This window comes from Mixophyes fleayi, chromosome 11, assembly GCF_038048845.1.
Source record: "Mixophyes fleayi isolate aMixFle1 chromosome 11, aMixFle1.hap1, whole genome shotgun sequence".
NCBI classification, from domain to species: Eukaryota; Metazoa; Chordata; class Amphibia; order Anura; family Limnodynastidae; genus Mixophyes; species Mixophyes fleayi.
The window spans coordinates 46,188,500-46,209,949 of record NC_134412.1 but is presented as its reverse complement, the minus strand read 5'-3'; the positions used below and the strand labels follow the sequence as shown (position 1 = coordinate 46,209,949).

At 43.8% G+C, this 21,450-nt stretch overlaps 1 protein-coding gene across 3 annotated transcripts in view; it reads right to left on the bottom strand.

Annotated features, from left to right (window-relative positions):
• Positions 1–21,450, bottom strand: part of NLRX1 (NLR family member X1) — a 90,144-nt gene that overhangs the window by 38,497 nt on the left and 30,197 nt on the right. For all 3 annotated transcript variants that reach the window (XM_075190558.1, XM_075190556.1, XM_075190557.1), the window contains 2 exons: positions 3,344–3,548; positions 3,167–3,255 (listed from right to left, as the gene is read on the bottom strand). In XM_075190558.1, coding sequence (XP_075046659.1) covers positions 3,167–3,255; positions 3,344–3,504 — 250 coding nt within the window. In that variant the 5' untranslated portion in view covers positions 3,505–3,548. The remainder of the gene's footprint in view (positions 1–3,166; positions 3,256–3,343; positions 3,549–21,450) is intronic.

Genomic DNA, 21,450 nt, shown 5'->3' with positions numbered 1-21,450 from the left:
TACACACTGTCCACTTAACCACGGACATGTGGACAAGTGGTTCAGGGCAAACTAAGGACTATATAACTGTGACAGCCCACTGGGTAGATGCATCGCCTTCCGCAGCAACAGCAGCAGCAGCAGCATCAGTAGCAGCATCTCCGAAACGCCTGCTCGTTCCAAGGCAGGGAACGTTGTGTATCACCGGTTTCAGTAAGAGGCAGAACGCCGACAACCTCTTAGAGAAATTGAGGGAAATCATCTCGCAGTGGCTTACCCCACTTAGACTCTCCTGGGGATTTGTGGTGTCGGACAACGCCAGTAACATTGTGCGGGCATTACATACGGACAATTTCCAGCACGTCCCATGTTTTGCCCACACAATAAATTTGGTGGTGCAGCATTATCTTAAAAGTGACAGAGGTGTGCAGGATATGCTTGCGGTGGCCCGCAAAATTGCGGGACACTTTCGCCATTCTGCCACTGCCTACCGAAGACTGGAGCACCATCAAAAACTCCTGAACCTGCCCTGCCATCACCTCAAACAAGAGGTTATGACGCGCTGGAACTCCACCCTCTTTATGCTGCAGAGGATGGAGGAGCAGCAAAAGGCCATTCAAGCCTACACAGCCACTTACGACATAGGCAAAGGAGTGGGAATGCGTCTGAGTCAAGCGCAGTGGAGACTGATTTCCGAGTTGTGCAAGGTTCTCCAGCCATTTGAACTTGCCACACAAGAAGTCAGTTCCGACACTTCCAGCTTGAGTCAGGTGATTCTCCAGCTGCTTCTGCAACAGCCTGATCAGGGGAAAGTGAGGGAGGAGCTGATAAAGCATTGCGATTCCACAAAGCATGTAGCTCTTGTGGATGAAGCCCTTTGTATGCTTTGCCAGGATCCGAGGGTGGTCACTCTTTTAAAGTCAGTGGAATACATTCTGGCCACCGTGCTGGATCCTCGGTTTAAAGCGTATGTTGTGTCTCTGTTTCCGGCAGATACAAGTCTACAGCGGTGCAAAGACCTGCTGATCAGGAGATTGTCATCTGAAGAGGACCATGACATGGCAACATTTCCTCCTTCATTTTCTTCCACACCTGTGGCTGCGAGGAAACAGCTGAGATTTCCTAAACGACCCACTGGCGGGGATGCAGAGAACATCTGGTCCAGACTGAAGGACCTGCCAACGATTGCTGACACGTCTACTGTCGCTGCATTGGATGCTGTCACCATTGAAAAAATGGTGGAGGATTACTTTGGTGACAGCATCCAAGTAGAAATGTCAGACAGTCCTTACTTGTACTGGCAGGAAAAAAAGGCAGTTTGGAAGCCCCTGTACAAACTGGCTCTATTTTACCTGAGCTGTCCCCCCTCCAGTGTGTACTCCGAAAGAGTTTTTAGTGCAGCAGGGAACCTGGTCAAAATGAATTATCAATTCTTCAATGAAGACCAGCAATGGCCTCCAGAGACTACAGAGGGACCTGTGATTGTGGATTCCAGCGGGGATGAATTGATAATGTGTGAGGATGAGGAAGTACACACTGAAGGGGGCGAGGAATCAGAGGATGAGGATGAGGATGACATCTTGCCTCAGTAGAGCCAGTTTAGTTTGTACAGGGAGAGATGAATTGCTTTTTTTGTGTGGGGGCCCAAACAAACCAATCATTTCAGCCACAGTAGTTTGGTAGGCCCTGTCGCTGAAATGATTGGTTTGTTAAAGTGAGCATGTCCTTTTTCCGCAACATAAGGGTGGGTGGGAGGGCCCAAGGACAATTCCATCTTGCACCTTTTTTTTTTCTTTGCCAGCTCGTTTTGTGGGGGTCCAAACGAACCAATCAATCATTTCAGCCACAGTTTTGTAGGCCCTGTCGCTGAAATGATTGGTTTGTTAAAGTGCGCATGTCCTATTTCCCCAACATAAGGGTGGGTGGGAGGGCCCAAGGACAATTCCATCTTGCAACTCTTTTTTTGCCATTATGTGCTCTTTGGGGCCTAGTTTTTCAAACTGCCATCCTGTCTGCCACTGCAGTGCCACTCCTAGATGGGCCACGTGTTTGTGCCGTCCACTTGTGTCGCTTAGCTTAGTCATCCAGCTACCTCGGTGCAACCTTTTGGCCTAAAAACAATATTGTGAGGTGTGAGGTGTTCAGAATAGACTGGAAATGAGTGGAAATGAATGTTATTGAGGTTAATAATAGCGTAGGAGTGAAAAAAAAACAAAAAATCTGGATTTTAGCAGTTTTTATGCGTTTTTAAAAAAAAATCAGAACCCAAAACGTTGAGGGGGGTGTTTTGGCAAAACCCATTCTAACCCAAAACCTGAAGGTAATCAGAACCCAAAACGCGAAAGGTGGCCGGTGCACATCCCTAATATGTTTCAAAGATTCAAACCCCTGTCTTTTAAAAGGATTTCATGTGATGGAAGCATTATCTCTCCCTTTTGCCCTCAATTTGTGAGTTGAAGCACACTGGCTACAATTGCTACATCCCATGTATCTCAGTTCCCTTGATCTGTGCCATTATTTAGTAGATAACCCTACAAAGCAGGTAATGCCAGCACTTATGTGGTCATAAAAAACACTATTTTTCTACCAAGGGTGGTGGAACCTGGTGTGTTATATTTTTCCTAGTAGTGTAAATTTTATGTACAGCCTAGAGGAGTTCATGTAATAACTCCTATTGAAGAAGAGCAGTATAGAGCAAAGTTAAAGACTGCAAATAATTCATGTCAGGTTAAGCTGATCATACAAACAAACTGGGCCCACTTTTAGAGCTGCACAAATGCATATGGCTTCAATGAGTAGCCCTCTACAGGTGTATAACAGGTTCCAATCTATGATTTTGATTTTAGCTTGGGCATGATCTTCCTTTTATATCAGACCTACTGTCACCTTCTAGCAACTGTTAGATAATTCTCTCACAAGACACAGCCAAGTGACCAACTGGCATATTACAATGCTAATTAAAATGATTAAATTAAATCTACTACTCATATATTCTAAGACATAATGTACCTTTTTTTGTAAAATATAAGGATAACAGAACTTCAGTTCTGTAATTTTTATAAAAGCACCAAACCTGCATCCTCATGAGTTTATATGGTCACAGAAAACATTGCCGACTTGTAATATCCTTAATGTTCAAAGTAGAGGGTAAATTACCCCTAATTTAATTGGACAGTGTTGGACTTACCTTGTACTGACCTGCTCAGACTCCTCCATGTTGCAGAGCAACAGAATAACCCATGGCTCCTGGAGATCAGGAATCTATGCCAGGCAGTCCTATAGAGAGACATTAAGAAATAAACCCTATTTGTTATATCAGCCACAGTCCACACATTTCATAAGATACTATATGGGAGGCTCTCACCTGCAGGAGTCTCTGCTCAGTGCAGAGTGACACATATGATGTGGGCACATTTGTGGTAAATTTGGAATGCAAAAATAAAACAATCCATTCGCTTTCTCAGTGACAAGACTCTTCTTTGATCCAAACAACCCCAAACGAAAGACAGAGCCACGACACTGCATGTTTCATCCACAATAAGCCAGGAACTGCTAGTGACACATTACACCTGGAAAAACAAGGTCATATGCATTACTGGCCAAAATCAACATACTCAAAATGATTTCCACAAAGTACTGCAGTGGTTGTTCGTTCCATTAAGATTACTTTCTAAATATGTCAAACTAAATATAATTAATTGTTGTCTCCCGTGTCCTTCATCCACCTTATATTGTGAAACTGGACATACACTTCCGCACATTGGTCAAAACATAAGATGATGTTACACAACACTACTAGATACTAGATTAAATGCTCGTGGATAGTTGTTAAACCACCTTTGGTAAGATGTTCAGTGATGCACAAAATTAATAGACCTGCACAGTGTAGTCAACGGCAGCCAAGAAAAATGTGTCTCCAATATAAATTTAATCACACAATTGCCCTCTTTAATCAGAAGGTAGAAAACACAGTGGTTTAAAACCAACAATATGGCTTTTCAAACAGAGGCACAGAGTAAAAAATATTTCCCTATTTAAAGCAACAATTCCATATTTTTTTCTTTAAATACCAAGTTAAATACCTTTTAAGCATTAATCTAATTTTCAAATCTTCAAAATCTCTCTGGAGGTGAAATAAAATGTCTGACAGACACAGTCAGTCTGCTACACAGAGACAGGCTCACAGCATGTTATATGATGTCAGAGGGGGGAGAAGGAATATTTCACAAGGCAGACAGAGAGCAGAGGGAAGTTCCAAACTCTCTTTGCTCACTACATTATATGCCATGGTGACAGGCGCGGGCTGGCAAGTTGTAGCCTGGGGGTGCACAGGCGGCCGCGTCACATGACACGTGATGTGGCCGCGTCATCAATGACGCAGCCGCATCACGTGTCATGTGATGTGCCTGCCTGTGCGCTGAGGCGGGCGCGTCACATTACATTTTTGGTAATAATTAAGTTATAGTGCAGCCGGGGGGAGGTGGAGCTGGGCGGCCGGCCGGCCCTAACAATGGGTAAACTGAGGGAACCGATGCCCCCCTGCCCAGCCCGCCTCTGCATGGTGATATGTGATTGCCATGGTAGCCCAGAATGAAAAATCTCTAACTGCAACCTGAAAAAAATTCTTCTTACAGACTGACAGTGATTTATATGAAAAATAAAAACACGATATAGCCGCTTTAAAAGCGTCATTTTGACTTATGCGGTGTCACGAATAGCCACCTCTAGCCTCTCTCTGATTTAATATCTTACCATATATTCATACAATCAAACAATATCACTTCTATTTTGTCAGAAAACCTCTCCTAACTATCTTTACCAGTCACAAACTATGGGCACTCGTGACTTGGAAGTGTTTACTCAATCTTCCTCTCGCCTATTACACAGGTTACAAATTTAGCTAAATCGCCCCCAAATAGTGCCCACACAAGCACACCCACTTCAGTTTTGCCACCACCTATTGAATAAGGGCAATAGGACCCCAATATACTGTCTTCCACTAGCACACAGTGAGCACTCCTTGGTACTCACAGGTTAACAAGGCACACACCAGCAATCAAAGGGTTAACACTTAACACCTCAAGGCTCTATGACCCAATCGTACATGCAGGCACACAGTAGACTTGGTATACAAATGTATTCACAATTCACACCTCAGCATGTTAAGAGTTAGCATGGTCTAGCAATCTTCTTCATAGAAGGCTGTGAATTCGTTTAGAGCAATAAGGACATCACTAATTACATTTTAGATTTAATATACAAAAAGTACAATGATGTTTTACAGGTTATAAAAACAATAAACAACGTACATACATACACAAGCAAAACAGATTTAAAATAAAGGGATTAAATTCAGAGTGTATCTTACTGACAGTGGTATATTCTGCATCAAGGGAAATTGGCTTGATGGACAGCTTATCAATGATGATTGATTTCCCAAAAGACTGACAGTTTGTCCCTTCCCAAAAAAGGCTTTTAAGCAAAATTAAATGGGATGACATTCACAGGGGCAGTGTGGATGCTAATGTGGGGGCGAAAAAGTCTCCTGGGTGTCATCTAGGGTTTGTTCAAAACTATTTCTAAAGTTTTGACCTGTCTTAACTTTCCTCAGGTATATCCTAGAGATATAACTCCCCTATCAATTAACTGGTCATAATTTTCCGCACATTTAAATGTCAAACATGATGGAATTATACCAATATAACATACCTTTCCCAAAGACATGCGACTAGAGTTGTTACTGGTTACGACGTTAATTCACAACCCTGGTGTGGTTTCTGCCCCTGAGTATGGAGTAGCACACGGATTCTCCCAAAATATGAAGGCATTTTCTTTGAAGCTCATATTTCTATATATCTGCTTAGATAGCCTTCATGGGTTGCTTTTCTCTACAAGGATCTCAAGCTAAAGGCTCCATAGAGTTTGTCTCTGTGTCAAAAAACTCTCCTATGTCAGGATGTAGCTCACCCCAAGGGCCTATGAAGCTGTTCACTCCCTAAAGCGGACAACTGTTATCTAATAACAACGGGATGTGCAGAGCCAACGAATAAACACAGGCCATTTGAGAGCAGGGCTCTGCTTTGAAGTCAGTTGCATTTTACTTACAGAGAAAACAAATAATAAAGGGCTACATTTGAAACACAGCCTTTACAGTGCAGTTATGATTAGCCTTATTCCCCACAATTATGTGATGGGTCTATCTTAATAACTAATTCCTCTACGTTTGCTACATACGGTAATCCTTGTAAAATGTTGAAAACACAATATATACTAACTTCCTTCCAGAATCCAATTCAAATTATTCACTCTTACCTACAAAGCCATCAACAAGGCCAACCCTTCTTACACCTCAAAGTCTCATATTAAAATACTCACCCCCTTACCTTCTCAGATCTACCTCAAACCTGCGTCTCATCTCTGGTAACCACCTCTCACTCCCTCCAATAAGACTCCCCCCCATGCTGCTACCAACTTATGGAATTCCCTACCATGGCCAATCAGACTTTCCCACAGTCTTCAAATCTTTAGACGCTCTCTAAAAACCCATCTCTTCATTAGAGCTTACCCTTCTCCCACCGATACTACTTACACTAAAGCACCATCACAAGTGTCCCTATCTCCATTCTCAGCCACACTCACTCCTCTTGTTTCAGATGTATCCTTTTCCAATTAGAATGCAAACTCTCGCAATGAGCAGGGCCCTCCCCTACCTTTTGTTTTCATGTCTGCATTTATTTTGTCTAACTTGTATGCAGGGCCATAACGAGGGCGGTGTGGCTGGTTCAACTGTGCAGGGAGCAAGGCAAAGGGGGCCCGCTAATTATACTGGCAATAAACCTCACAATGTACCCAGCGCCTGTCAGTGCATTCCAGGTGCAAAGCTTACTGATGGATGCCAGTGGTAATATCCCCATAATTGTACATAATTGGCAGCATGCTGCCTATTCCCGTAAAGAGACAGCATGCACCCAATCTAATCACTTGGGGTGTGACACTTCATGTGCACACTGCGCATGCGCGTTCCCGAACCACATCACTGTTCCTCCTCCACAATATGTTCGGTTCCTAGCCTGATTTCCTCCTCCCCCTGCTTCCCATTTATTTTCTGTTGTTTGTATATCTCCCCCCACAACCATGCTGTGTGTCTGTACCTATCACCCACTGTCTCTCGTTCTCTCCCTTTGTGCTTCCTGTCTCCAATTTGTATGTGTGCCTTCCCCCATGTATGTGGCTGTGCATCTCTGTGTATGTCTGTCCTTTCCTTTCCCCCATTTTGTGTCTGTCTTTAATTTTGCATGTGCACATCTTGTCTTCTCCTGTCTCTTTGTCCACCGTTTGCACTGTCACCCACCTTCTTCTACCATTTTCCTCCACCAACATCCACTTTTCTCATATAAGCCTCACGTCACCCCCTTCTTCTGCCATTTCTCCCCTCTTCACCCCGTAACCCCTTCCTCCTCTTCTGCGGACATCGGTGGAGTCCTGGAGGCTGCTGATCAGAAGCGACGTCGCTTTAAAACCGGCAATCTCACTGTGGACATTTTATACAGTAGCAATTTAGATCTGCCGGAAATGAAGCATGTGGAAAATGTTGTCTGTCTGTTATATGGTAGGTCTCTATTTCCTTTTTGTCGCCCTTATACTAATCGGTGTAAGAATTGTCGGAATTATTGTACCCGGAAAAACCTACCCCACCCATTTGAATTAAGTGCAAGGGTGCCAATATTTTTGGTTACAACTGTAGACCACTCCAGGAAGATCAAGCACCACACTATGCCCTGATTAGAAATGTTTTTGGATTTATTTACTTTTTGTGTTTTAAAAGGCTTTTGCTGTAAAAGAAATACTTGGCAAATTGGGAGTATGACCCCTTAAAAATTGTAAGGGGTCATACTCCATCACGGTACTAAGAAACTCCACAAACGTTAAATCTCCCTGAAACATATTTGTTATTTATTTTCAGATTCCAGGCCTGATTTTTCATCTCTCCTAAGGTCCTATCTGAGCTCTCTTTGCTCCCCTGCAGATCTGTACTTGGCGACCAACCTCCACTTAGCCGTCACCTCAGACCTGGCTGAGCCTTTTCTCATGCCTCCTGTCTGACATACACATGCCTCACTGGGTCCTATGCTTGGCTGTACATATGTATGGTCACACACACTTTTTATGTTATGGACTCCAATTAGACTTGAGTGGGAGAAAGACCTCAAATTGCTTGCAATAAAATTACTTTTACAGAAATTCTATATAAATTGTAATAATATCCAGAATACAATTGAACTTGCTACTGATGAGAATGGTAAATTAGATCTTCCAATTAAGTCCCCTATACAGGAACACTGACTTTACGCAACAGGAGAAACATTGGCCATTTTAGAGGAATTGGAATCAAAAAGATCACACAAAAGATTCTATCTCAGAAACATCTAAAACACACACAACCAATCTTGAAGAAAAAAATAAATATTTTTTTTTCCTCCACCTATCGTTCTGCTGTCAAAGTAAAAATGTATATGAAATTATATGAAGACATGAATCAGCATACACAGAAGGCATCATAACAAAAACTGTATTATGAGCACCTGTGTACAGAAAAGCTTAAAATTCCTACTTTCCTATTATATTTTTCCATAAGTGCAAAAAAATGACAGAAGAATAATCGCAGGAATCGGGATATGACAAAAAAGGAAGCAATTTGTATATGATACGGAACAGCGCTCATATGTAAGTGACACACTTAATAAGCAAAATCCGTGATATCATGGTGATACCTACCATATGGCTAGCAACATGTGATGTATAAAGTCTATTTCTCTATCCTACCACTGGGGGACTCTGCGTTACCTTGGGGTATAGTAGGTGGGACTGGAGTTAGGCACTTATAAACTTGTTTGTTTCCCTGACTCCTCCCCCACTATGCCCCTCCTCTGTAGCTGACTTCAGTTGTTGTAAGTGCCTTCTGGAGAAAGGTCACTTCTGTATAGGCTCCTGCCTATACTTAGTTTAGCATTAGGTTTTCCTGTTTTTATTTTTGTTCCTTTTCAGGTGCAGCGCTGGACTCCATGCCAAGACCCAGAGGAGTGAATAGTCCCAGTGATTCCTTCACTCTTGAGTTCCAGTGCAGGTAAGCAGCACGCTTTCCTTGCACCTCTGCCGGCAGTCTACCCCTAGAAAAAAAAAAAAAAATGAGCAAAGGGGCCATGTTTTATTTTAAAGTATGCCTTTAAAGGCAGCTTTATGTGGGGCATAGATATATTTATTAATTTCGGCCTTATAGACGGCCGCGGCCATGTTTAAACATGCGGGCGGGAGTGAAGGTGTCTCAGCCTCTCCTCCCCCCCCTCCTCCGCCCCTAGACAACGAGCAGTGGGGGAGAAGGACAAGAATCGCTCTCTCAGGAGGCAATTACATTTGTCAGTGAGACCGCACGCACCCTGGGCATGGTTGCGCGGCGGTTCTCACTTCCAGCGGCTGCAGCCATATTTTGTATATGGGCTGAGCGGCGGTGAGCAGAGGCGGACATGTTAGGAGAGGGGAGTGCACCTCCCCCTCTCTCTCTCCCTAATGGCGCGAATGGCGGCCATCTTGGATCCGGAGCATGCTGTTCCTGACTCTGCCTCTCTTCACCGGGCAATGTAGTATAGTTTTTAATTCTGTTTTTAAACGATTGTCAGCCTGTTTGCCACACAGTTAGGACCTTTCTTTCAGGACCCTGTGACTGTTTATATTATAGGATTACCTATTAGACATGGTAGTTTACTATCCTCCTGTGACATATTTTGATTTTCAGGCAGATGTACATTGATATGGGAATACATATCTGTATGATATTCCATATGGTGACTGTGGATGGACTTTTTCCATAAGTCTGGTAAAGGGAGTTCCGTATATATACAATCCCTTTTGCTGCGTATAGCCTGTGTTCCCAAGTATTGTGGTTAACTTTTATACAGTTTTCCAAATATGCGGTATGTCTGGGGAATTACCTAAGGGGTAATAGACACGCTGTTTTATATGCTCTACATTATTTATGTGGCACAAAAATAATATACAGTGTTATCCCGTGGAAGGCTGGTTGGTCTGTATTGCATTGTGTGCGTAAATGTATATATGTAGGTGTACATCAGGAGCTGGGGCTCATCTGATATTTACACTGTTTTGAATATATGGTGTTGTGGGTTCAATCTCCCTAATAGCAAATATAAATGTATTACCTGTTTAAAAGATAGAACAGATCTATTCTGTGTCTTTTTTCTTACTGTTATATCAGGTTACAATAGGTGAGTCTTCCAGGAGTAGAATACTCGCTGGTTGGTATACTCATATATATATATATATATATATATATATATATATATATATATATATATATATATATATATATGTCTTCAAATTAATTGTTAGACAATCTTATTTCCTGTTACTTTGTCTTCCATTTCCTTATGTTTTCTAATAAAAAGATCAACTGGGAAATAGGAATTATATGTGTACGAAATGTAATTTTTAAATGATCTTTTCCACAGTCTAGCCCGAATGCCTCGGCACAGACTGCGAGGCTAGGGTCTACAAACAGGGTGCTCCCATTTCGGTGTCAGCTGTTTTGCAGAAACAGGTCTGGTCTAAATCACTGTCGCTTCTGGTGGCCGAACACATTAAGGTGATTTTTAAATTCGAAATGGTACGTGAGTATACCCTTTTTCATGCTTCTACACATGTTTACACTGTGCTGGTTAAGCACCCACACAGCTTATATCTGTCCACTACCACAGAAGCGGCATTACGCTGTTCAGGTATAAAACCATCCGGACAAATATGCTGCTGTTCACCATCTTCCACAGATGGAGAGGATTTTATCTTTGACTGTTTCCACAGTCAGAATAGGGATGTAGTTCATTCCTCACCAGAGGATGTCTATCTCCATCTTCTTTTACTATCAAGAGGACTATTCTTGCTGATTACACTCACGAGGTGGATAATCTCAGCTTAAACTGTACACAGTTTTTGCATTTGCAAGACAACAGTCTATTCTTGGTTTTTCAATTGTCAACCTAAGCCTTAGTGACACCCTAGTTGGGAAAATGTTTTTCCTCATATCTTAGACTTGGTGTCTGTTTTTTGTCAAAGACCAGGTAAACAGTAATAGACTGGCTATATGTTCACCTCCCCTAACTTTCCAGAGTCAATACAAGGGAGGTATTCCCTGTTGGTGACACCTCGGCGGGAGCAGACAAAGAAGTCCTCCTACCCAGAGCAGGGGCTGGTATAGGGGTTTATCTAGTGGCTTTAGGACAGAATAAGTGCTCTAGCCTTTATTCACGTGATGGGTTAATTGGATGGTTTGTATTCACCCAGCAGCATCATAGCTGGTAGGCATACAGCTATTCAGCCATGATACCTATAGTTAGCCACATGCTTACAGGACTACGTTCCAGTATCGGACCTCTCAGTTTGCACTATTACAAATGAGTATCCAAAGGCTTCTGGCGGTAGGTGTGCTTTCTTTTTTTTTTATGTCAGCGACACCAGGCCATGATGTTTACGTATTCAATCCTTTGATCCTCTCTCTTGATCTGAGGTCAGGGTGCCGCATCCTGAGTCAGGCTTTGCTTTACAGGGGTGGTTATAGTTTATGTACTGTGGCAATCAGGTAAACATTCATAGGTTTGAGGACATTCCCCGGTGGTGGAAGTAATTTTTACACCCAACGCTCAGCTTACAGCTAGATGTTTTCAGCCAGAATTTTATACTGGCAGCCTCTCAGCAAGCTGCAGGGCTGCATTATTGGGTTCACAAGGGGTCTCTTTGAGCCTACCCAGGTCTTCGCTTATTCTACCACACTAGATGCGTTGGCTTATGCCTTAAATTCTAGATTGGGGTTTTCAGTAGCTTACTACCGAAGAACACACATATTTGTAGCACTTATGCAATTCCCGTATCCTAATGCAGGATAAGGGTCGACCTGTGTATGGTCGGAGGGGTGTTCCTTGTGCCATTCTATGGGCCAAGCTAGACCAACTTATTATTATTATTGAGGGCCGAATGCCTTAGCAATCAATCCTTTAACAGGTAGAGTGGGTCACCTCAGGGTAATACCTTTGTGCTCTCCTGATTAGGTCATAGGGCTCTCTGAGAGGGAGCCCAGGTTCTTTTCACATGTTAACCTGTTTTCTCTATCGGCTCTCAATCTAATGACCCTCAGGTGGATTTGTCCATAGCCAGGTCGGGTCTCCCTAGAACTTAGGGGGTGTACAGGTGATTCACAGGTCCAATTCCTCAAGGGGGTTAAAGAGTTTCTAGGAGGGGGGCGCATCCCAGCTAGTCTGGTGGTCCGCCGTGTGTCTCGCTAAGCAGTTTTCTACTGGTTTAGGGGACTTGTGTTGTCGTCCCTCCTTTCCCGGTTCCAGAGCGGCCTCATCTCATAGTTCGGTTATTTTTGTTTTCATCATCTGGTTTGATGCTGTGGCGTCGGATGGCTATCCTTTTCGGCTAGAGAATCCCTGCAGGGAGATGGTTGCTACCTTCAATTCAGCCATTGAGCTTCTTCCTCAGCTGTTTTCTTTGGACTAGAAACTATATTCGATTGGTGTAAATTCCTAGAATTTCACACGCCCCACTCAGGAATCTTTAAAAGGTTTTCTTTACCAGCTGGCTTCAATTTGGGTCTCCGCCCTACTTCTTTCAGCGTGCAGCTTCCGTGGCTCTCTGTCTAGCTCAGCGGAAGGTTGTCTTGCTTAAGCGGTTTCTTCATGCTCAGCTCACCTTTGGTTGGTTGTAGATTTCCAGGGAGTTCTCGTCTTCAGGAGGCTTGCTTTGGCCTCCGGTGACTCTCTGAATTAGTTAAGCTGTTAGCCCATGGTATGAGTGCTTCCTGGTATATATGTCGGGATTATGTTGTTAACTCTCTATATGAGTGCTCCCTCAGATATCGCTGAGTTAGTTAAGCCGTTGGCTCATGAAATGAGTGCTCCCTTGTTTATCTTTGAATGGTTTAAGCACTGTATCAGTGCTCCCTTAGATATCGCTGAGTGGCTTACGCTGTTGCATTAGTTTATATGGTGATGTTTCAATATCATTGAGTGGATTGAGTTGTTAGCTCAATGCAGGCTGTTCTCTTGGATGTCACATCTCGTAGGGGATCTGAGGCGAGATTGTGTATGGCTCTTCCTCATTTTCTTTACCAGAAACTTAGTGGCGCGTTGTACGAGACATTATTGGTTATGACAATTAGTGCCTGCATTCCACTGACACAGGTTGTAGTTCATCATTCTTGTGCCTCTTCTTTTTGTGTAAGGTTTCTCCGACGGGAGATAGTTTGTGCTCTTGTTCGCACAGTTCCTGTTTAGGAATTTAATGCCCATTTAGCCTCTCTAATGCTAAAGAGCGTAGGGGGGACAGGGACTAGGTGGTCTCTTGCCACTGCATCACCACCAACATTGTCTGTACCCCTCTGCAGGTTCCAGTGACTTTAACAGTGCACTTTCCAGGAGGGTTGTAGCTTTTTGTACGGCACAAAAGCGTCATTAAATGGCGCTGTTGTACAGAGTGGCAGTGTCTGTTTCTGCTGCATATTGTTTCTTTGTTGCATGCCTTTGCATTCACAAATGCAGGGTTTTGAACACAAAACATTGCGCACAGCCATTCCAGAGCATTCCCTCCCTTGGACACAGCTTTGGTAGCTACCCAAGGTAACGCAGTGTCCCCCAGTGGTAGGATAGAGAAAAGAGGATTTTTACTCACCGTAAAATCAATTTCTCTTACTACAGTGGGGGACACTGCGCGCCCTCCCTTGCTCTGAAAGTAGTGCTGTCTTTGGTGTTGCTTTCTGAATTGCTTTTTCTCTCTTCCTGGCTTGGTTATACAAAACTGAAGTCAGCTACAGAGGAAGGGCATAGTGGGGGAGGAGTCAGGGAAACAAACACGTTTATAAGTGCCTAACTACAGTCCCACCTACTATACCCCAAGGTAACGCAGTGTCCCCCAGTGTAGTAAGAGAAATTGATTTTACGGTGAGTAAAAATCCTCTTATTTAAGCATCAACCATGCGATGGGTTTAAATTCTATTCAATATTACCTTGACATTGAAAAGAAACAACGCGTTTAATGTATTTCTATTGAAATAGTTAAAAGTTATTCTGATAAGAAATTACTTTGCCTTCAATTCTATTTATAAGTAAGAGGCACGGAACCAGATACAACATACGTCAATCTCTATCTGGGCTGATGGAAGTTTGAGATTTTTCACGAAACCCGTGACCTATACAGAACACAGTGGGGCTAAAATATTATTATTAATTTTTATTTGTAAGGCTCCACAAAGTGTCCGCAGCGCCGTACAGAAACAAACAATTGGACAGTACAAGGTATGACATTACAGTACAATAAACAAGCAGCACATTAACTTAGGAAGCTCAGAGCACAGCTAAAGAAAGGGTGAGGGTGAGGGGAAGTCAGAACAGTGGGAAAGTCAGCACAGCAGGAAACCTGGTGTGCCCAGGAATGTGGGCGCAGCAACAGGTTAAGAGCTTTAGAGCAGGAGCAGTGAAAGCGGAGGTGGTCGGCAGGAAGCTAAAGAAGGAGGCGGGAAGAGTAGCTGTAGAGCAGAATTAAAAGTGGTCGAAAAGGGAGGAGAGAGGACCATGCTCAGAGGAGCTTACAATCTAAGGGGAAAGGCGGCCAAACTGAAGAGAAAGGGAAAGTGAAATTGGGAAGGAGGAAGGGGAGAGGTAGACGACAAGTGTGTAGTTAGGCAGATGACTGAAAAGCTTTTAAGTAGAGGTGGGCTTTTTATGCCTGTTTGAAACTGCTTAGATTGGGGGAGGTTCGGATAGCATGAGGGAGATCGTTCCAATGGAAGAGGGCAGCACGGGAGAAATCTTGAATACGTGAGTGGGAAGAGGTAATCAGAGGGGAGGAGAGGCAATGATCATTGGCCGATCGCAGAGGGCGGGAAGGAGTGTGAATAGATAGGAGGTTGGAGATGTAGGGAGCAGTGGAGTTGGCAAGGGCCTTGTATGTGAGAGTAAGGAGCTTGAAAAGGTTTCTGTAGTTGAAGGGGAGCCAGTGAAAGGCTGTACACAGATGTGGAGCGGCAAAAAAGGAAGATGAATCTGGCGGCAGCATTAAGTATAGAACAAAGAGGAGTGAGATGAGTGGGGGAGGCCATTGATAAGAAGGTTACAGTAGTCCAACCGAGAGATGATCGGGGAGTAGATGAGAGATTTGGTGGCGTCCTGGGAAAGGAAGGGCCGAATGTGAGTAATGTTGTGTAACTGGACATGGCAGGATTTGGCAAGAGAATGGATGTGGGGGGCAAAGGAGAGAGAGGAGTCGAGGGTGACACTGAGGCAGTGAAGTTGGGGAACAGATGAGATAGTGGCATTTTCAACATTGATAGAGAGGTCAGGAGGGTAGGGGGTTCTAGAGGGAGGAAAGACAATAAGGTTGGTTATAACGATGTTAACTTTTACAAATCTGGAGAACATCCAGGAGGATATGGCAGTGAGGCAGGTGGACACCCTAGCAAGGAGGGATGGAGAGAGGTCAGGAGAAGAGAGGTAGAGTTGGGTGTCATCGGCATAAAAGGTGGTACTGGAGGCCGAAGTAGCTAATGAACTCACCCAGGGAGGAGGTGTATAGTGAAAAGAGTAAAGGGCCAAGAACAGAAATCTATGGGACCCCAAATGGAAGGTGTCGAAGTCAGCAAATTGGCTAAAGTCATTTAAATTGATATCGAGCAAACTTGATCATCGTTGTCTGAAATTATGCGTAGAGCACGCTACGGCGTGGAATGGCGTATCCAGCCGCAACACGCGGCCATAACAGTTTTTACACTTTAGTATAAATTCGCACCAACACACACATTTGTAAATAGTACACATATTTCGTAGTTGCAGCACATAGTTATTTATGTCTAAATATAATAGTGTTTATGTGTAATATTATAAGTTATATGCATATTAGTGATAAATATGGTTCAGGTTAAAATAAATGTGTCATGTCTAATATCATATTAATCCCCTTTACATCAGCAGCTGTTCGGTGCATTCGGCGAAGAGATCACACATTGCATACTCTAGTTATTGATGTTAGGGAATAATCCTTTAATATGATATTAACTGTCAAATGCAAATGGACTGATTGTAATTGGGGTGTGGAGGGAAGAACAAAGCAGTTTGGCAGGAAGAACAGAGCTCATCCCCTGGAGAGACCTCCACCTTTGGATTCCTTAGATTGAATCAGCCTATGATGTGTAACCCCCTGGACCCCCTTGATGCCTGGACCAATAGAAGCAAGCTATACCACCTGCATTGTTTCACTGTATCTCTGTTTGCATATAAGCAGTAGCTCTCATGTAGTGTTCAGTCACCTTGACCATAGACTTCAGGACTGAAAGACTGTTCACTGGACCCAGAGCACCTGCGATAAGTAACGGCTGTACGTATTATTATTTTGCTTGAATATATTCTGCTACTTTTTGAGAATAAATATTTGTGCGTTGGAAACACAAATCGAGATCCGACAATCGTTATTGGATAGCGACTAAACGCTCATAACAAAGGGTGGATGGGGGAGGGGGGGGACCCAGAGGTGGAAACAGAGAAGGAGCGGTTGACAAGGTAACCAGGAATGGACGGTGCCGGAGAGACCAATGGATTGGAGGGTGCTCAACAGTATTGAATGACGCGGAGAGGTCCAGAAGGATAAGAAGGGAGAAATTACCCCTGGCTTTAGCTGTGAGGAGATTGTTGGTGACTTTAGTCAGGGCAGTTTTAGTGGAGTGGAGGGGGCGGAAGCCAGATTGGAGAGGATCAAGGAGGGAATGTTCAGAAAGGTAGGTGGTAAAATGGTTGCAGATATGCCTCTCAATGCAAAAGGGAGAAGAGAAATAGGGTGGTAGTTAGAGAGAGAAGAGGGGACAAGATTGTTTTTTTTTTAGAATGGGAGAGATGAGAGCGTGTTTAAAAGAAGAGGGGAAGATGCCATTGGAGAGGGACAGATTAAAAAGGTTAGTGAGGTGGGAGCAGACAGTGGGGGGAGAGGGAACGAAGGAGGTGAGAGGGGATAGGATCAAGGGAGCAGGTTGAAGGGGGAGAGGAAGAAATGAGAGTGGACTTTGTCACCCGAGGTTGGGTGGAAGGAGTAGAGGGGATGGTGGCTGGGGGGAAAGGAGGGATGAGAGGAGGGGGTCATGGAAGACTGATTGTAATAGGAGATTTCGATCAGAAAGACCACATAAGTGGGAGAAGACAATGTCAAGTGAGTGACCAAGGCAGTGGGTAGGGAAAGAGTACCACTGAGAGAGGCCATGGGAGGAAGAGAGGGCAAGTAGCTTGATGGAAGCAGGGTCGGTGTGGTTGTCGATGGGGATGTTGAAATCGCCTAATATGATGGAGGAAAGGTCAGAAGAGTGGATGAGGAAGCCAGGCTGCAAAATTGTAGAGAAATTTGGAAGTGGGACCAGGGGGGGGGGGGCGGTAGATTACAGAGATATGGAGATGAATGGGGTAGAAAAAAGGGATAGAATGGACTTCAAAAGAGGAAAAGGGGATGCAGGGTTTAGGAGGAATAACTCTAGAGGTGCAAGTGGGGGAAAGGAGGATGTCCACCCCATCGCCTGGACGGTCACCAGGTCTGTCAGAGTGGGTGAAGGAGAGACCACCATAGGAGAGAGCAGTGTCAGAGTTGGAGAGCTAGGTTTCAGTAATGGCAAGAAGGTTAAGAGAGTTAGATAAGAAGAGGTCGTGGATAGAGGGCAGTTTATTTCGGACAGATCTGTCATTCCAGAGGGCACATGAGAAGGGGAGAGAGGGAAGTGGGGATATGTGAATAAGATTGGCAGGGTTAGAAGTGCCCAGGGGTGTGCTTGGTGTAGGACATGAAATGGGACAAGGGGGCAGTATGGGAATGGGACGTGAGCAGGGAGGCATGGCGGGAGGGGAGGGAAGAAAAAAAACAAGGCAAATAAGATGTAAAATAGGAAGATAGAAGAAATGTGTAGAGATGGCGGAAGGGAATAAAAGAGGAGGCAAATTAGAATGTGGCGGTAGGTAGGTAAACAAAGTTTGAGGGAGCGGTAGGGAGGATGATGAGAGGTGACAAGGAAGGAAGAGAAAATAAAAGCAGTGTCAGTTTGCAATGAGGCAGCGAGCAGTGAGCAAGGGAGGAGTCAAAAAAATAGCAAGAGGGTAATGAGAAGGATGAGATAAAATGATTATATGACATGAAATGAAAATGAGAAAATTAAAAGTATGGCAAATAGGCATGGCAAACAATGTAATATGAGAAAAAGGTATAAGAAGTGCAGACAAATAAGATAAAGCAAGGCATAGAATGCAATGCCATACATTAAAACAGAGTGACAATAGAAGTAATCGCCGGGACCAGAGGAAATTGCTGGGCAGAGGGAGAGGAGTCCTCGGTAGTGAGTTGAGCAGGGCCAAAGAACGCTGGAGACCGATCCTGGATCGCTGGAGGAGAGCCAGGCCGGAGACGGATCAAGCAGCTAGGCTGAAGCCGGGGACTCTAGTGGAAGAATTTGCTGGAGGGAGAATTGCCGGCGAGCATGAGAACTTGGCTGGAGGCGAGGTAAGTGGAGGCAGCAGGGCAACGGAGCAGAGCCGGGGCAACACCACTAAAATTCAGGGCATAGGGCTAGGCCCCAGTGGAGAGCGCATGCGCACATCTGTGCAGTTTGGAGACCGGAAACCAGTATTGCTGGGAAAAATATATAGACTATGAGGTATATTTAGTGAACTGCGGGTTTGAAAAAGTGGAGATGTTGCCTATAGCAACCAATCAGATTCTAGTTATTATTTATTTAGTACATTCTACAAAATGACAGTTAGAATCTGAGTGGTTGTTATAGCGAACATCTCCACTTTTTCAAACACGCCGTTTAGTAAATATGTCTTCATCATGTGGGATGGAGGGAGAACCTTATTAGAACTATTCATAGCCAAATTCGACATCAATAACTAAATTTTTGGACCTCACAATTGATATCTCGTAAAACAGGAAATTAGTATCTGTTCATCGTAAGCATACAGCTACAAATAGCATTCTCATCTTTCGTAGCTCACATCTTTCATCAACAAAGAAACGAGTCCCAAATGGAAGTTTTTAAGAATGAAAAACTGTACAGACAAGGAGATTTTTGATAAAAAAAAGTGAGTGAGCTGTCACATAGGCTGAAGATTAAAGGTTACAGTGATAAAGTCATCAAGGAAGCCTACAAAACATATGTTAAAAGGATAGAGATCGTGAATACTTGACTTTTCTTTCATGTAGAGCAGGGTGGGAAGACGAAAATAAGATATGTGGGACTGTTCTGAAATCAATGGCATAAACAAACAAAATACAAAACAATATGAAGAAAAAAACAAAAACATTGGCATATTTTGCAAATGGATATTGTCACGAACAGCACTCACCTGAGTCTGCGTGACGCTTATGTGACACAGGGTTAACCACACAACAACCACTTGGTATGTCTAAAATGATTAAATCCTTCCCTATCTATGCCACACACTAGCTTTGCGATACTAATTACCACCACCAAGGTTTTTTCGGATAAGAGCTGACACTCTTATTTAGAAAGCCTTCGGTTCTCCCTAGCATTAATCCAACACAATTTACTTTAATCAGAGTTCACTTAAACCACAAGGTTTGCACAGTTTCAATTAGGTAGCGTCTGGACCAAACTGTCGCGTGAATTCATAAGAACACAGAGACTAGAACTTATTAAGTGTAATTTAATATGGAAGACACATCCACAATGCTTAAGATAAAAATATAATAAAATGACATACAAATATAGTGCAATTGTTTCTTATAAAATAAAAAGGATAAAACACAGAATTGATACCTCACTTAGAATCAAGTTTGTGGTGCCGGGAGGAGCAGGAAAAAATGGAACCTCTTCAATTACTCCCTCAGAAGAACCAGGAGTTACATTTTCAGTACAGTTTTAAAACCCAGCTACAGGGCCCACAGCCCCCCCCCCCCTTCCTGTGACCTTATTCAGCTTGAATCTGTCATTTACATACAACCCAGTCTCTGCAGTCGGCATGTCTGGGGCCTCCCAAACATGTGTGAGATTTCATTGTCTTGCAAGAGATTTCTCCAAAGGCTTTCCCATTTGCGTCCTGCCCTAAATGACATAAGGTGCTACCCTTATCTAACAGCCCCCCTGGGTGGTTTAACATACACAAAACCCCTTGATCTAATAGCTTCTAAGAGAACCATGTCCCACTATTTCTAGGAAGTAATTCACAAACATATATTTGCAGATTTATGCCTAAAAATTAGCTTGCACATGACAGATATGGATTTGGCAGAAGTCCTGAGTGACAGAGTAGCGATGATTTGGAGAAAATTGAAGAATTTCAAAGACATGATAGTACACATTCATTTTACAACTAGAAGTAATCCTGAGAAGAAGAACAAAGGCTCCCATAAAAGTGGGAATTGCCATATTTCTAGGAAGTAATTCACAAACATATATTTGCAGATTTATGCCTAAAAATTAGCTTGCACATGACACCTCCCCGTTCTAGAGGGTGGCAGGGAAATTGTTACCTACAAGACGATTTTCCCTGCTCACCTGACACAAGGCTTTCGTTCTGACGGGATAATCCATCTGAATTACCATGGTGGCTCCCTTTTCGGTGCTGAACAGTGAAAGTGTATTGCTGGAGGGTCAAACTCCACCGGAGCAACTTCCCATTGTCCCCAGCCACCCTGTGCAACCAGCTGAGAGGGTTGTGATCTGTGATTACCGTAAAGTCCCGTCCATACAGGTAGGACTGCAACTTTTGCAAGGCCCACACTATAGCTAAACACTCTTTTTCCACAACTGCGTAGGCCACCTCCCTGGGAAGCAGCTTCCGACTAAGGTATAGGATGGGGTGCTCTTCCCCTTGTTGATTCACTTGGCTGAGTACAGCTCCCAGCCCATAGTTGGAGGCATCCGTTTGCACTGTAAACCTCCGGTCAAAATCAGGAGCCTGCAATACTGGGGATTGGGTAAGTGCAGACTTCAATGCGGTGAAAGCCTCTTCACAGTCTGGGGTCCAAGTCACCACTTGGGGCAACCTCTTTTTTGTAAGGTCAGTTAGGGGCTTAGCTAAGGAGCTATATTGGGGCACGAATTTTCGGTAATATCCAGCGGTCCCCAAAAAGGACATAACCTGTTTCTTGGTCTTAGGGGTGGGCCATGCAGCAATAGCATCTACCTCCTACTCGATGCCCCAAGTACTGCACCTCATTCATACCAATCTGACATTTCTCAGGTTTTATTGTTAAACCCGCCCTCGCTATTTTAGCTAGCACACTGCTCAAGTGGATCAAATGTTCTTCCCAGGTCTGGCTAAACACAGCAATGTCATCTAGGTAGGCTACCGCATACCCCTCTTGGCCCTCTAGCAGGCTATCAACAAGTCGCTGGAAGGAGGCAGGGGCATTTTTCATCCC